Source organism: Lissotriton vulgaris, chromosome 4_1 (genome assembly GCF_964263255.1).
Source record: "Lissotriton vulgaris chromosome 4_1, aLisVul1.2, whole genome shotgun sequence".
NCBI classification, from domain to species: Eukaryota; Metazoa; Chordata; class Amphibia; order Caudata; family Salamandridae; genus Lissotriton; species Lissotriton vulgaris.
Window position 1 is genome coordinate 1,210,255,916 of NC_141691.1, and position 17,190 is coordinate 1,210,273,105.

General features: G+C 47.8%; 1 protein-coding gene across 1 annotated transcript in view; it reads right to left on the reverse strand.

The window, feature by feature from the left end:
- Nucleotides 1-17,190, reverse strand: part of NFX1 (nuclear transcription factor, X-box binding 1) — an 892,403-nt gene that overhangs the window by 654,736 nt on the left and 220,477 nt on the right. Inside the window, exon 4 of the mRNA XM_086965422.1 lies at nucleotides 7,267-7,344. Coding sequence (XP_086821548.1) covers nucleotides 7,267-7,344 — 78 coding nt within the window. The remainder of the gene's footprint in view (nucleotides 1-7,266; nucleotides 7,345-17,190) is intronic.

The window sequence follows — 17,190 nt, forward strand, 5'->3', positions numbered from 1 at the left end:
AAATTCTTGTGAAAGGCTAGCAACAAGTGACACATCCTAAGTTCCATTGGAAGAGAGTTCCGCAGATTTGAGCCAAGGTAAGAAAACGAGCGGATTCGCACATGAGTAAGATGGACTCTGGGTACAGAAAATAGAGAAAGGCCAGCTGATCTCAGCTGTTGGACGGGCATGTAAGGTTTGACCAGACTTGGTATGTAGGGAGGCGCCAAATCAAGTTTGGCCTGGAACATGTAACAAAGGACTTAAATTTGATACGTTTATTATCTTGAGCAAATGAAGTTTATAAAGTGACGGTGAGACGGAAGCATGTAGAGGTAACCGGAAAAGGAGGCGTGCAGCCACATTTTTTATGAGGTGCAAGCGATGGACTGAAGCTTTATCAGAGCCTAAGTACAATACATTTTCATAATCTAGTCTGGAAATTACCAGCCCCAGCATTACCGATCTCTGGGCTGCAGGTGAAATTAACCAGAGCATTTTCATAAGCTACTTGAGAAACGCTAAGCAGGTCACAGTGAGCCCAGACACCTGGGCTTTAAGGGAGAGATTGGATTGTAATCAATAGTAATACCCCGGGTTTTAACTTTAGGGACCGGAGCAGATAAAGGTCCAAAAGTGTCAGCCCAACGATTAATTGCCCAAAGTTCTGGGTTGTATCCTGAACCTTGGGGATACAGCGTTTCATTGTGAGAAAGGAGTCCAGTATGATGCAGATGTTGCTTACGTGGACCGTCGGGGAGGGGGCATCTCAGTGCGGTATGCCACCAGGAGTCGCCCCAGTGTGAGGGGGCAGATCCCAGGATGAGCTTCGGTCTTGTCAGAGTTGAGCTTGAGGCAATTATCTTTCGTCAAGGTGGCAACGGCCTTCATCCTTCATGAAAGTCTATTCTGGCAACTGTGGGTTCGTTGGTGAGGGAGAGGATCCGCTGGGTGTCGTCGGTGTAGGATACAATGTTGAGTCCGTGGTTCCTGGCCATGGCCACGAGGGGGGTCATGTAGACGTTGAAGAGGGTGGGGCTCAGGGAGTAGCCCTGGTGCACCCCGCAGCTGATCTCTGTAGGTTCTGAGAGGAACGGAGGTAGTCTGACTCGCTGTGTTCGGCGAGTAAGGATGGAGTGGATCCTGTCCGGAGCCTTGTCGCAGATGATGGCGTTGAGGAGTCTCGTGATTAGGGTGTGGTGAAAAACAGTATGTAAGGCGGCCGTGAGGTCCAGTAGGATGAGGGCTGCGGTTTCGCCCTGGTCAATCGGGAGAGGGTGTCGTCAATGGCGGTGAGGAGTGTGGTCTCAGTGCTGTGGTTACTTAGGAAGCCGGGTTGAGAGATGTCCAAGACGTGGTTCTCTTCGATGAACTCAGCGTTAGGCGTTGAGCGCCTTCTCAATGACCTTGACTGGGAAGAGTAGGAGGGAGATGGGTCTGAATTTCGAGGTATGTCGGTTGGCGGAAGGCTTCTTCATCAGGGGGTTGATCTCAGCATGTTTCCAGTTGTCGGGGAAGGTGGCGGTTTCAATGGAGCGGCTGATGGTGCTGCAAAGTTCTAGTGTGGTGGTGGTGGTGGTTCTGTGGAAGATGTGATATGAGCATGGGTCCGATGGGCCTCCAGAGTGGATGCTCTTCATGGTCTTGAGTGCATCATCTGTGGTAAGCAAAGTCCAGTTGAGCAGGGTCTGTTGGGGTGCAGGGAGGCTGCGTGCGGTGGTCTTGGGTGTCGAAGTGGTTTTAGATTTGCCTGATCTTGTGGTAGAAGAAGGTGCTGAGTTTGTTGCAGAGGTCTTGGGAGGGTGAGATGCATGTGGTCTCGCTGTTAGGCCTGGCAAACCCATGGACGATGGCGAAGAGCTCTCTGTTGTTTTTGTTGTGTTGATTCTGTCTTGGAGGGCAATTTTCTTTGTGGTTTTGTGGAGGAGGAGGTGGTGCACGCTGACGGTTGTTGTGAAGGTTGAGTGGGTTTCCAGGGATTTGTTGTTCCTCCATCTCTTCTCAAGTCATCTGCTGGTGTGTCTGGACTCATGGAGGGCAGGAGTGACCCAGCTAGGTTTCTTGGAGTGTTGCTTTCCTGGGGTCTTCTTGAGGGGTACCAGAGTGTCTGCGCAGTTGGAGATCCACTGGTGAAGGTTGAGTGTTGGTGTCTGTTGATGTCGGTGGTGTGGGGGTGCAGAGGAATGCGATGAGATGTTTGTTGTGGCCTTGTACTATCTACAATGGGAGGGAGGGGGGTGAGGGCGGTGGTGAACGGTGGGAGTGTTGAAGTGTGGTGGTCGGTCCAGAGGAGTTTGGTGGTGTGGCTGTAGGTGATGTTCCCACTAGTGGAGAAGACAGGGTCGAGCATGTGTACGGCTGTGTGGATCAGGCTGTGACTGGCTGCTTGAGTCCGATGTTGGCAAAGTTCTCTAAAAAGAGATGCAGTATTCTGGTCACTGGGGTTGTCCAGTTGGAAGTTGAGGTCGCCACATAGGATGTAATCGGTGGATGCAAGAGCTTGGGGTGCGATAAGGTCTACAATGGGGTTGGTGAAGGGCAGGAGGGGACGGGAGACCTATAGACGAAGGTGCTGCGAAGGGTGGTGTTGGGGTTGGTCTGGATCTGGAAATGGTGATGTTGGCGTTCGGTCGTTCAAGAGAGTGGTCAGGCAGAGTGTGTTCTTGTGAACGATGGCGATGCCCCCTTCTGGTCGGTCGGCGCAGTCATGGCAGGTGATTTTGTAGCCTTCGGGGATGGCGGTGGCGATGTCTGACCCAGAGCTGGGGTTGGGCCAGGGTTCTGTCAAGGCAATCTCGGGAGAGGTGGGGTCAAGGAGGTCCCAGATTTCTGTGACACATTTGTGGAGGGGACGCTTGTTGAGGAGGATGCAGGTGCATTTTTGGTCGGTTAGGTGGCGAGGGGAGCTGGCGTTTTGACGTGGGTGAAGGTGTTGCTGCAGTTCTAGCAGGAGAAGAGTCCTTGGGTGTCCTTCAGTGAGGCGAGGTGGCAGGCGGTGTGGCGGCCTGTGTTGAGGGCGAGGAGGGTGCTGGCGTCATATCAGTGGAAGGTCTGAGAACCAGGGTCCGTGGCACTGGGCGCGGTCTAGGTGTAGACAGGCTTGCCTTTGGTGCGGCTGCATAGAGCCAGCATTAAGCACTGTGCCGGGGGCTTGACAACTGGGAGGCGGGAAACGTGGGGAGCAGGAAGGGTCACTAGGGTGGCGCGGAGGATCGCAAGAACGGCAGAGTGCAAAAAGTGAAAAGTACAAAAAGCAAGAAAAAAGGCAGAAGCAGTAGAAAGGCAAAAGAGGCAGAACAAATCGAGACAGAAGGGCAGTCCGCAGCAGAGCAGTGACACTCTACCACTAGACCACCAGGGATGAGGCACAGGTAAGGAGCCTACAGGTGGAGGAGGGCCTTGAACCTCTGACCTGAGGGTCAGCAGCAGCAATGGGGGCAGCTTCATGGGGCTGGATAAATAGAATGCTTTCCCCTGACCTTGGTACAAAGTCTCACACAAAGTGGCACAGGACTTTCAAAAAAGCTCTTGTTTGACTTCAACACCAGATTGCATTTTAGCAGTTTTGGCCAACAATTTTGCAGTACGCTTCGGAAGCAGATTATTTATTTAATTAATTTAAAATATTTATAAAGCGCGACTGTCACCTGGCAGGTATCCTGGCGCTGATAGCTACTCTTGTGGTTTATTGGCAGGGGTGAGCTGGAAAAGGCCGGTATTTATAGGGACAGGGGAAAGAGCCAAGTTTTGATACGTTTCCTGAATGGGAGGAGATGAGGGATATGGCGAATTTCAGCAGGTAGACTGTTCCATAGCTTGGCTGCAGCTACACTAAACGATCTTCCTCCCATCCTGGCCTTCTTACATCTGGGCACTCTCGCGAGGCAGGCAGTTGTGGACCTAAGTGTTCTGGTGGGGGTATACCAGGAGAATAGACGTTGAAGAGGTCTGGGTCCTGTTCCATGTAGTGCCTTGAAGACTAGACAAAGGGCCTTGAAGGCAATGCGTTGCCTCAAAGGCAGCCAATGTAACTCGGTCAGTGCGGCAGTGGCCGAGGATCTCCTGGTCCATCCCAGAGCCAGTTTGGCTGCTGCTGACTGGACTCGTTGGAGTCTGTCCAGTAGTGTCGCCGGAGATTCAAGCAGCAGGGCGTTGCAGTAGTCAAGGCGACTAAGAATAGTACACCTGACTACTAGTGCTCTGGCGGAGGATGGAAGCAGAGGCAAAACTTTGCGCAGTGAGCGCATAAGGCCGGTGCAGGTTGCGACTGTTCTTGAGACCTGAGTCTCCATGCTCAATTGGTGGTTGAGCATGACGCCCAGGTTGCGGACGGTGGTAACTGGTGGGGGGTTGTTGGAGTTCTCCGGGGGCCAGAACTCAGCGGGCAGAGGGCGGGGTATGCGACTCGCAGGGCAGTACATCACCTCAGTCTTCGAGGAGTTGAACTGAAGTGAGTTCTGGTGCAGCCAGCGTGCCGTGTCTCGTAGGCAGTCATGGAAGGCTTGTAAGGAGATGGAGTCTTCGCCTTCCCACGAGAGAAGGAGCTGTGTGTCGTCCGCATAGTTTACTGTGGTCATGTTGTGTGACTTGATTAACGTGACCAGAGGTTTTAAGTAAACGTTAAAAAGAATCGGACTGATAGAGGAACCCTGGGGGACACCGTGTGGGACCGGGGAGAAGACCGATTGGAAAGGGGGAAGGGAGACAGCTTGTTTTCTGTCGCTGAGGTAAGAGTGGAACCAGATAAGGGCCGTGCCGTCAATCCCTGCCGCTCTCAACCGCTGGAGCAGGACTCTGTGATTGACAGTATCGAATGCAGCAGACAAGTCAAGTAAAATGAGGGCCACAGCTTGGCCCCTGTCTGCGCGCATTCGGAGCTCCTCCATGGCCGTGAGCACCGCGGTTTCAGTGCCATGGGCTGGGCGAAACCCAAATTGGAATTCGTCCAAAAAATGGTGCTGCTCGAGGTGGGTTGAGAGGCATTTACTGACCCAGCGTTCGAGCACCTTCACTGGGAAGGGCAAGAGTGATATGGGACGGAAGTTGGACAGACAGTCTGGATTTAGCGTGGGTTTCTTTAGCAGCGGGGTAATAAGCGCTTGCTTCCAAGAGCGGGGAACGACGCCACAGCTCAGGGATTGATTGCAAATCAACCGAAGGGTGTGAAATAGTTGGTGCCCACAGGCTTTCCATATTTTCGGTGGTAGAGGGTCAAGGGGGGATCCGGAAGTGATGCCATGTGCGACTATTTCAAATTCTGCTTGAGAGATAAGAGGGAGAGCCAGCAATTTATTCGTGGAAAAACAGGTTGGCCTCAGAGAATCAGGGTTGGTGGGGATGATTTCAGGGAGGGTGGAGAGAGTGGGAGGCGGGGGTGTTGCCAGGTTATTAATGATGGTCTCAATTTTATCAGTGAAAAACTGAGCAAGACTGTCACAGAGGGACTGAGAGGGGGGGATGGAGTTTTTGACGCAGTCGGGGTGTAAGATATTGTCAAAAATCTGGAATATGCTTTTTGGACTGTTGGCCGCATTGGTAATGGTGGAGCAGTAGTAGTTCACTTTACTTTCTGCAATAGCGGACTTGTAGTCACGGAGTGCCTTCTTCCAGAGGATTTTATTGTTGTTACAGTATCCGTGTCTCCACTTTCTCTCAGCTTGTTTGCAGGCTGATTTAAGGGTTTTCAAAGAATCGTTGTACCAGGGAGCCGGGGCTCTACCTTTCGGTTTACAGAGCTTAAGAGGGGCAGCAGAGTCCGCAAGAGAAGTGATTCTTGAGCTAAAGGACCTGTAATTATCTTCCACTGAGTTGGTAATAGCGAAACTGTCTTCCACCTCGAAGGTTCCGGTGGAGGTACTGAGTTTTTCAAGCGCTTTCCAGTTTCGGTACGAGAATTGTGGGGGTGGGTGGGATTTGGTTTTGCTTGTTGTAGCATTCTTAATGTAGAGTTTGATGAGCGAGTGGTCTGTCCAACTCATAGGCAAGATGTCGCCTACTTGGGTTAGGCCTGGGCTCGAGAAGATAAGATCGAGTCGGTTGCCTGCGGAGTGAGTAGGGTCCTTTATCAGTTGTTGGAGGCCTACATTATCACAGGACAGTCGAAGGTTGTCTAGTCCTGCGTCAAGACTGCCGTTTGGCCAAAGGTTAAAGTCTCCTAGAAGTATTAGATTACTGTGAGAGGTTGCCATGTTGGTGATAGTCATGAGGAGGGCTTGCTGTTGCGGGATAGAAAAGGCCCCAGGTGGGCGGTAGCAGACGATTACTGTGAAGGTTTCGCCTTGATGGCAGTTTATAGACAGCCCAAAGAGCTCGGTTCCAGGAGTCGGGTCTATGTCTAGGATGTTCGTTTGCCACGAGGCTTTGAAGATGACACCAACTCCGCCACTGCGGCCTTTAGGTCTGGGAAGGTGGAGAATGTTAAAGTTTAGCGGACAAGCAGCTGCTAGGTCTGTCTCACAGTTTGCATGTGTCCAAGTCTCAGTTAGAAAGAGTACATCTAGATGGTGAGACTCGATAAGAAGATTAATTTCAGTGGCGTGTTTAGGTAAGGATCTTACGTTCAAGAGGCCTCCTACCATTAAGTTCTGTTGTATGAAGTCAGTTAGTGGGAAGGCCGATTCTTCGAAGGAGAGCTTACCTTCATGCGCATACCCTCGAAGGTCGAGCAAAGCATCCCGAGTGAAGCCAGGGGATGAAGGGCTGTGCCGGGCAGGGTTTGTGGCGCTAGGCGCGTCCTCGTCGCGGACGAGCGCAGACGAGCTTGCCTTACGCGCGCCTTCGGCGCGCAATCGGCGTGCCCGCTGCGCTCGTCCGCTGCGCTTCCGACAGTGACACATAGTTGTAGTAGTGACGGGTAGCGTAGATTATATTCTAAGATGTACTATGCCCCAAGGGATTTCACTGGAGTATTGGAAGAAGGTCAAATGTGTGCTGAACGAATGAACATTTGTTGGCTGACTGTGAAAGTAATAAGCAAAAAGAAAACATTGCCAATTTGAAGAAACAAGCACATTCAAAGGTAGATGCAAAAGAACAAGAAAATAAAATGATAAGCATAAGAACTCATAAAAGTTGCAGAGTAAAATTAAAATAAATAAAATTGACGATAAACGAAAATTTTGCAAATTAAAGCAGTGATGTGTGGGAGAGTCGGAATGCCCTGTATAGCCCAAGAAGTCTTTTAACAACTGTCTGAGGAATAGACCAACTATGAGAAGGAACATTATCAATATTCCAATGTATACATTCACATAGTAAAGGAGAAATGGCATAAAATCTTTGACTTACCACAAAAACAAGTATAGGTGTTGGGTACCCGTGCAGACACATTTTGGCATGCGGGACATCGCCAACCACTACTGTTATCTGCAATAAAATAACAATTATCAACAAAATGTATTCATGTAGCACCGGTACCATCACAGCACAGTGACAATCATAATTGTACATAGGTTAGTTTGTTTTACACTTAAGATATCTGTTTCAGGCTAAGGAGAAAACTCAAGATCATCTTGTAGATCCTCTGAACCTGCATGGTCTGTGACAAAGCAGAAATACCCATCAACAAATTGCACCAGAAAGTACAAATAAGTAGGTGAGCTATGACAATGTTTTTATATCCACTACTATTAGCTGGTTGCCCTTAGTAAATTTGTTACCACGCCAAGGTTTTGACTAATCCTTTGTCAAAAAAGGTACATTGTTGATCAAAGGAAATGTAAAAAGGCATGTACAGAATTTATGATAATCTTGCTCAATGCAGCTGAGCTTCAGCAAGAGGGTTCGTCTAGGATCCTAGGACATTTAGGTTGGCACACAGATGGTCGTACTGTGCCACAAATGCACCTACTTGCTCCATAATGCGAGTTAGAACCCTGGGACTAAAAGCCCAGTCACCACTTTCTAATGAACAGCTACAAGGGGTTGAATGAATACAATAAAGAAGCCAGGAAGACACTGTAGGCTACTGTGGGACCCTGAACTCTGTGCTGTGGAGAGGCAAGACAGTCTCTGTATATGAGAGCAGCAAAAGAAAATACGCAAAACAGTCACAACCTACTCCGCAATCTAATCATCCAGCAAATCTAATCTGTCCACAGTACTTCAGGCAGTCCAGACATCTAAAAAGGACCATAACTGTCAGTCATCATCAATCTGTTGCCATTGATATAGTGCGAACAAATTGAAGCAGAGCAAATTCAGTCCAGTGCAAGGGAAGAAACCAAGCCTGTTCGAGTTCATATAGTGTTAAGATGCTGTTTTTTTTTGTTACACATTTTATTCTGTTTTCAAAAACAGTACGGAGCTACAACATACGATTGAATGACAACTGATGCATAGCAAAGAGAGTGGCATTACAATAAACAGTTTGCTCATATTATTGGAGAGAAATTAACACATCAATGAGTTTGTGTCAGAATACATGAAAGGTGAGAATACACAATGAACAAGACCCGTCCCACCCCGCTAACCTGTTAACCATGTCACATATGTAGCAAAAATGTTGTCTTTTTTTTATTACCACAACTTTATTGCTTTTCATTATTAACGCATACAGTATTTATTACATGAGAAGCTGTCCATCATTAAACATATATAATGGTGTGTAGCAAATATGTAACAGACTAAGCTCTGAGACGAGAGAGCCAAATGTCAAGATGGTGTCAAATTTGTTTTGTGACAAAATTCTTTACACTTTGCTAATTAGAGTCACAACTGCTGTGGTGAAACCACTACTTGGTTCCTCTGCGGTAAGGCAGGCATTTTCATGGAATGGTGCTAGCATTTTTGCACTACAGGAGAAACCATCATCGTTTGGTAGAAGTACACTATACAAATGATTTTTACATATGCTTATCACTGCAGTACTTTCAGAGTCTGGACGACCAATTCCTAAGGTTCTTGGATTTTCACTGATCATCTGTTAGGTAAATGAAGTCTGGTGTGTCCAATGTATTACTTAATAATAGTTCATATTTGTTAGCGTGAAAAATGTAATGCGCCTGATTGCATCAGTAATATTTATTTTATTTATTTGTGTTTTATAAAGCGCAAACATGACCGTTAGGGTAACGCTTCACATGGATAACAAGTTTGGAAAATTTGGGATCAAAACAAGTGCAAACATTTTCAAGTCAATATGTAGAGAAGGTCCAAGGTGCAGTAGTAACACAATAAAACAAGGTCGCTGAACGGTGTGGGCAATGCAAGAATTATGAGAGGAGCTTGCCCATTAGGAAGGTCTTGGCTTTCTTTTTAAAACGTGCCAGAGATTGAATTCTTCTGATGGCGGGCGGGAGTGAGTTTCAGATTCTATTACAGGACCGGAGGCTTCGTATTATGCTTTCTCTTTCATTTATTGCTGCACATAGCAGCCAATGAAATTTAGTATTTCATATCAAAAACTACATTTCCCATGATGGAAACACATCACATCCTGTCATAGCCCATAAGGGCCAGTCAATACCGGATATCCTTCTCTTTCTTTGCTGCTCACGCAGCCAGTTAAGTGAATTTACTCATAGTCTAAGCTTATGCTAATGTGATTGTTGTACGCCGCTTAAGCGTTTATTTTACGCGTTGTCACGTTCATATTGCTGTGCTTTGCCTTGTTTGATTTTGCAGCGAGTCTGTTTCTGCGTTCGGCCGACCCCAACACCCCGCTGTCACCGGGGGTGTGCGCGCGTCTTGCCGGGGAATCCCTGCGGGGCCGGAGGTGTTTTCTGGGCAGCGCAAGCATCGTGCTTTGATTTACATTACCTGTGTCTCTCTCGCTAGGCGGGAGGGGCGCGCAACGCTCTCTCTGCTGCCAGCGGTGTTTCCCAGGCTGATTTACCCATGTGGCGGGTACTTTAATACAGCGGCCACTACGGGCCGAATTACTTGTTCAAAATCACCGGTGCGGACCCGCCGACGGCGTGGTGATATTTGCATATTTTAGAGCGCGGAGGGCCCCTTATTGGCTGGGAGCTATTACTTTCACTTTTTCCTTAGGTTTTGAAGTGCGTAGCCCAATTGGGCTGGTTTTTGGTTGGATTGGGCTACTCATATCGCTACTGCCCGATTTTTAGTAGTTTTCTTGCCATTCCAACTAGGATTCTTCACTGAGCAGAACCCCTATGCCTGGCAGGCTGCAAAAACACTGGGCCTGGAGGGAGCACACCTCCTGTGTATTTTTTACTGCTCTTTTGCTCCACCTACACCCTGAGGGCTGCAAGAACTTTGGCTACAGCTTTTGCTGAGGAGCTAGGTACCTGGTGATTTGCTTGTGCTGTGGGTTGGCTCCCCCATTTATTCCCCTCAATACATTACCTCATGAGCAGGTTCATTTATAAATTTGGCACCACCATGGAGGATTGGGTTACCTATGAGGAGGATGAGGTGGTTTATGAAAAGGAAGGGATTAATCTTTCAATTGAAGATAATATTGTTGAGGCCCTGGTCGACTCGGTCCAGGACTCCGTCAACAAGGCCCTAGAGAAGACAGTTCCGGGAACTGTACAACAAGCGCTGGCAACTGCTTTAAAACCTATCACTAAGCAGTTAGAAAAATGTGCTAAGCGCCATGGTTTCACTATACCTGAAGTCCCTAAGAAGGACGGGGCGTCCTCTGGTTCTCAAACTGAATCCTGGCCTCATTCATATACCTTTCCGATACGGACACTATGTCTACTGACACCCCAGACGAGTCTCCTCCGAGGAAGAAGACTAAGAAGTCCAAGAATGTGGAGCCTTCGCAACCTGTGTCTAGCCCCTTTACCTTCAATCCGGCTGACATTGTTCATCCGAGATCCTCTGATTGGCTTCCAGCACCGGAGGTTGCCGCTTACCTGCATGACAACCTTTGTAAGAGTTTCCACAAGGAGGTGAGGAATAGACTCCGGTCAGAGTACCCTAGGCCGGACATCTCCATTAAGCTTACAGTAGCCCCTGACATAGACTTTAGCATGTTGTCCTTTCTAAAAAAGTTCACCAAAGACCCCGAGAAGGGCATTGATTGTGCCTGGAGGGGGTGCCAGAACAAGCTCCTGGACTATGTGGGTCCCCTGGCAAAAATCTTAGATATGGGCTTGGAGGCGCAGGAATCAGGTGCTGCGATGGACCCGCATGTTTTGGCGGGTTCGACCCAGAGGGCGATATGCCTCTTGGGTAATGCTAATTGCGCGATATCCACGGAGCGCCGTAAGTCCCTCCTTATGAGGATGGATTCCAACCTTACCGGGCTGGCAGCGGCGGAACCTGGCCCTCTGGCGGATGGCAACTTATTCGGTGAGCGTTTTGTAAAGGATGTGGCTAAGTACGCGGGCACCTTCACGACTCTTGATAATGCCCAGTCAGGAGTCAAGATAGTCTTTCAGACTGGTGTTTTTAACAGGGCCGGACGAGGCCGGGGACGCTAGTTTAGCCGCCAATCTTCCCAAGGTGACTTTGGCAGAGGCGATTGGGATTCCACCCGTGGGGGGGACGTTCTACCCTACCAGGCAATGTTTCAACAAGAGAAGTTTCAACAGGGGAGCCTACTGTGGTGGCTTCAGGCCTCAGAATTTTCAGGTGAGTGCTCCAGACACCTCCCACCTCCCTTTAGGGGGGGCGTATTCGATACTTCTTTCACAATTGGGCTCACTAGTCTCAGGATGCTTGGATTTAAGAAACTGTTCAGGGTTTTAATCTAGATTTCTTTCAGGTCCCCTCTCGGAACAGACGGCCCAGGCAGCTGTCTTTTTCCCCAAACAGAATGCGCTTTTATAGATTCAGAAATCGAAGAATTGCTGCAGAAACATGCAATAGCACATTGAGACGAGGGCCCTCACGGTTTCTGGAGCATTATTTTTTGGTTCAGAAGAAAGTCAGAGGTTACAGTTGGTACTCAATTTGAAAGATTTCAATCACTACATGGTCTACAAACATTTCAAGATGGAGGGTATCCATCTCTTGGCTGATCTTCTGAAACAGGGAGACTGGATGGTTCGCCTGGATCGGAAGGACGCCTACCTATCAGTTTGAATTTTTCCTCCACATCGGAGATTTCTGCAAATTTATTGGAGAGACCGGTGGTACGAATATTTGGTCCTTCCTTTCGGACTTTCCTTGGCACCATGGTGTTTGACCAAGGTGTTGAAGCCAGTGGTAGCCTACCTCAGAGAGCAAGGGATTCGCATGATAGTGTATTTAGACGATATAGTGATCATGGCGCAGACGCCGGAGATGGCGGCACAACACCTGCACATGACCATTGCTACGTTGCAAGATCTCGGGTTTGTGGTTAACGAAGCCAAATCTGTGCTGTGTCCATTGCAGAAAATAGACTTTCTGGGTTGTGTCATAAATTCCCACGCCGCTCAGTTGAGTCTCCCCCGTTCCAAACTGCGAGACATACAGAAGGGACTACGCTCTCTGTTGTCCAAACAGACAGTCTCACTGAGAGCAATTGCCAGGATAGTGGGTCTGCTGGCGCCATCTATTCAGGCGATCTTCCCGGGTCCCCTTCATTATCGAGCCCTTCAGAGATTAAAGATTCAACATCTGCAGAAAGGTCTCTTGTACATGGACCTGGTTTTTCTGTCATCGGAAGTCCGCCAGGAACTTCAGTGGTGGCTAGGCCACGTGGAAGCGTGGAACGGTCTGGCCATTTTCGGCTCCCTTCCAGAAGTTGTCATAGACTCCGACGCCAGCTACTGGGGCTGGGGGGCGCGCTGCGAAATACTTCCACAGGATGATGATGGTCCCTTCAAGAACTAGATCTCCACATCAATTGCCTCGAGCTGCTCGCCGGCTCATTCACTATCAGGACTTTGTCACCCAAGAAAGTCTTGTGTTGCATCCTACTAAGGATGGACAACATATTGGCAATTAGCTACATTAACAAACTGGGAGGCACAAGATCCTCCAAGTTAGTAGAGATAGTGAAGGACTTCTGGCACTATTGCCTAAGTCACCAGATATCGGTCATAGCTGAATATATTCCGGGCCAGTCGAACGTGGTGGCGGACTGGCACTCGCAACATCTCAAGGACTACAGCAACTGGCAAATCCAGCCTCAGGTAGTTCATTGGTTACAAGCGATCTGGGGGCCATGCCACATCGACCTCTTTGCGTCCAGATTGAATCGGCAAATGTCTCATTTTTTCAGCTGGAGACCGGATCAGTTAGCTCTGGCAACGGATGCCTTCAGTCAGGACTGGTTCCAGTCTCTGAATTATGCCTTTCCCCCATTCATATTGATCCTCAAGTGTATACACAGATAATGCGACAGAGGGCGGAAGTGATCTTAGTGACTCCCCTCTGGAAGTCGCAGCCTTGGTTCCAGAGTCTTCTGGAGGTGAGCTGCGACTTCCCCAGAAAGATTCCGGAATCCCCGATGATGCTCGAGGGCCCTCATGGAGAGATGCACCCGATGGTGATGTCTGGGCAGCTGTCCCTGACGGCCTGGGACTTTCCGGCAACGTTGGCAAATGCCAGGGTTTTCGGAGCAAGCTTCAGCCTTTATCAATCAAGCTTGGGCTCCATCCACCAGAAAGAGATACACTTCAGCCTGGAAGGGCTGGGTTCGGTGATGCGTGGAACAACATGTGGATCCTGTGGAGGAAGGATTACCTTGCATTGTGAACTTTCTTTCTCTGACAGCTTCTGAGGGATTGGCATATCGTTCCATTAATAATTTCCGTTCCGCTATTTCCATGGGTCATTCTCAAATTGAGGGTAAACCTGTAGGTATGCATCCGCTCGTATGTAAGCTTCTAAAAGATATTAAAGTAGCGAATCCACCCAAACCTAAGTATACTTCCTTATGGGATGTCTCTCTAGTTCTTTCCCGGTTTAATCTTTGGCCCCAAAATGACATGTTGACAAGGAAACAACTTTCGGCCAAGTTGGCTTTGCTTTTATGTCTTGCGGCATGTAGACAGTCATCGGATGTTAAAGCTTTGGACATTTCAGGTAGAGTATACACTCCGGGAGGATTCTCCTTTAATATTACTCCCAGGACCTAGACAATGTCTAGAAGTATTGATTACCATGCTTTTCAGAGTAATGCAAAGCTTTGTGTAGTGCAATGCCTTAAGGCCTATGAGGAATCTACAAGGTCTATTTGGCCTACAGGTATAGCACAGTTATTGATTGCTTTGCACAAACCATACAGGCCTATTACTGCGGCTACTATAGCCAGATGGTTGAAATATGTTATGCAAGAGGCGGGTATTGATACCCATGTTTTTGGGGCGCACTCTGTTACTGGCACCATGACCTCTAAGAGTTTTATTTTAGGATCTACTGTTCAGGACATTATACATTCTGCTGATTGGTCCTCAGAATTTACTTTCAAACAGTTTTATTATAAGCCGGTGGGTGATATTTCCTCTGTAGTGTTTCATCAGCGTTAAACTAGCATAATACGAAGCCTCCGGTCCTGTAGTAGAATAAAAAATTAGCTAGCTATCGCACCAAGAATTTTCAATTCTATTAAGGACTAAGGACACGGAGGCGAGGATTATCCCACCCTGTTATATTACATGTATCGTAATTATTTTGCCCGCCCATGCCTTTCTGTTCTGTTTAAGCAGAAATGACGGGCTCTATTTCTCATTCTTCCAGGTTCTGAGAAGAAGATGGACTAAATATGCTTCCCGTTGAGAAGAGGTTTCATTCCAGTTGGTTGTTCTTCCACGTTGGAGGATGTTATTGTTGGACTAGAGTTATTTCATGGACTTTACTGTTCGGAGCAAAGAAAGAGGAGGATATCCGGTATGGACAGGCTCTTTTGGGCTATGACAGGATGTGATGTGTGGTTTGCATCATGGGAAATGTAGTTTTTGATATGCAATACTAAATTTCATTGGTTGCTGTGTGTAGCAACAAATGAAAGAGAAAGCATAATCCTCGCCTCCGTGTCCTTAATAGAATTGAAAATTCTTGGCACAATAGCTAGCCAATTTTTAATTCTTGGTGCAGCCCCGGAAAAAGCACGATTATAGGTTTTTTTCTTTCAAATGCGGGGAGGCTGGAGCAAGACGTCTCTGGAGGACCGGGAGTTTCTTGCTCCTCCGGACACCAAGAGTTTCTGGGAAAGAAATGCAAGGGATTTAGTGTGTAGAGCCTTGTGAGTGATACATGCCAGTTTGAGTTGGATTCTGGCTTCAAGAGGAAGCCTGGTCAGAGCTTTCAGATGCGGTGAGATGTGGTTTAATTTTTTTGAACCAGTTAGGAGTTGGCGGCGGCGTTGAGGCAAGATTTTAGGGGGGCCGTTGAGAACTTAGGTAGGCCAGAGTGAGTAAAGCATCCATATTAGAGTTTGGAGAGAACTAGTGCCTGGACTAGCATTTTTAGATCGGGAGTGTCAAGGAATGGTTTAATTTTCTTAGATAGTTCAGGTGAATAATGTCAATGGTCTTTTGAGGGTCACAGTTCAGCTGCTGGATTCTTGGTACCTGTTGCTGGCCCAGTTAGTAGGTACAGGAATCCTATGAACAAGAGGTAAATTAGTGTTGAAGCAGGCTCACCTTTCTCAAGGTTGAAGGCAATCGAGCAGGTCCCCAACTCGTTTGATAGCTTTTCTTCCTAATTGCCAACTATGCAGAGAAAAGGACCTGGCACCAGGGCAGACTCCATTTCACAAAATGTCCTTAACAACTATCCTATCAGCTATGCAGTCATTGTATGCTCTTCTTAAGGATCAGATGACTACGCTTGGCAGGAACAATTGAGCCCCCCTTTGCAGGCAGGTGGGTCTCCCTTCATTCTTCAGATCAAGTAGCAAGGTGTCTCCGAAGGTATTAAAAGACTCCGGTCCACAGTGGAGGGAGAATGACCATGCAGCAATAGTTTTGTTCCTAGTCCAGGTCTTCTTTTTAAATGGCTGTGTGGCTTTTCAGTGCAAGTACTACATACATAAACCCAGTAATGACTGAGGGGCCACTACTTATCCCCTCCCAAGTGCCACAGCCATGCTACTGGAGCCAACAAGCGGGTGTTCACCTGTTGAAAATTTTAGGGATTCTCCAGTTTTGGAGGAGAATTTACCTGATGCTGCTGGTCATTTTCACAGGCTTCCTGTGAGATTTGGATTGGTAGTGTGATGAATAGCCGCCTGCCTCCATCTATCCCACTAGGAGGGCTGACAGCCCGAAACACTCAGGGAGGGGTGGACTTTGCTCAAGCAGGATACCCCTACACCAGCGATAAAGGGATGGGCAGGGAACATCCCACCATATAGACAGGGCATGCTTGCATGTACAAGATAGGCATCACCATTCTAGTTAGCACGAAGGAGACCAACATTTTGAGCAGCACATCGCTGGGTCCCTGGATCCCAGAACACACCTATCTGTAACACACACAAATCCACAAATACAGCTGGATATGTAAAACAAGTCCCACATTTAATGAAGGCCAAGGACCCCAAAATGGGGACTGAACGGATTTTTTGTAGGGAACAGCATTTAGGAAAACTTCCCACACTGATACAGGAAAAACAAGCATTGACAACGCTAAAAGATATCATCTTTTGGACTTAATAGTTTTGCTGAACAACCTTGACAAAAAGCACTGGCAAAGCCATTGGGTCAACAAGCACAGATCTTTTGGCTGGGCCAATGCTGGTTTTTCTTCCATCGCTGTGGGAATACTGACTACATACTCTGCCCTACAAAAGATATGTTCAAAAACAAAATACTTATGCCTATTTCTGATGCTGTGCAGCATCAGTCACAGAAAAACAAAACAAAATGTGCGATGATGTGAATGCGCCATTCTGAACATGCATGCCTACTGAATGGTGTGTTGCAGCAACAAATGATGCACGGAATGCTAAATGAATCAAACATTCTCCCCCATACAAGAAATCTGGGTTAAATCCATTGTTCTTTTGCTCACTGCAATCCAGTTTGGAACTAGCAATATGCAAATCAGTCTTAACCCTGTTCCTCATGGGATGAGTCCATCCCGAACTGCCAAGACGGGTCCTCCCTGGACCAGAAACAAGCATCCTGGGACCGTATTTGAGGTAACAACCCTCATTAGCCAGGCTAGCTTGAATCCAGTGACATAGCAAGCAAGAGGAAAGGAAGCACCAGAGCTGAGGACGAAGAAGGAATGGCAGTGAGTGTTTGGTAGGGTAGAAAGGAGGGAAACCTAGAAACCACATACACACTCATGGAGTACTTATTGGAAAAGACAAAACGAGTTCCCTAAATGTGAGCAGTAGAAGGGCATAAGTTA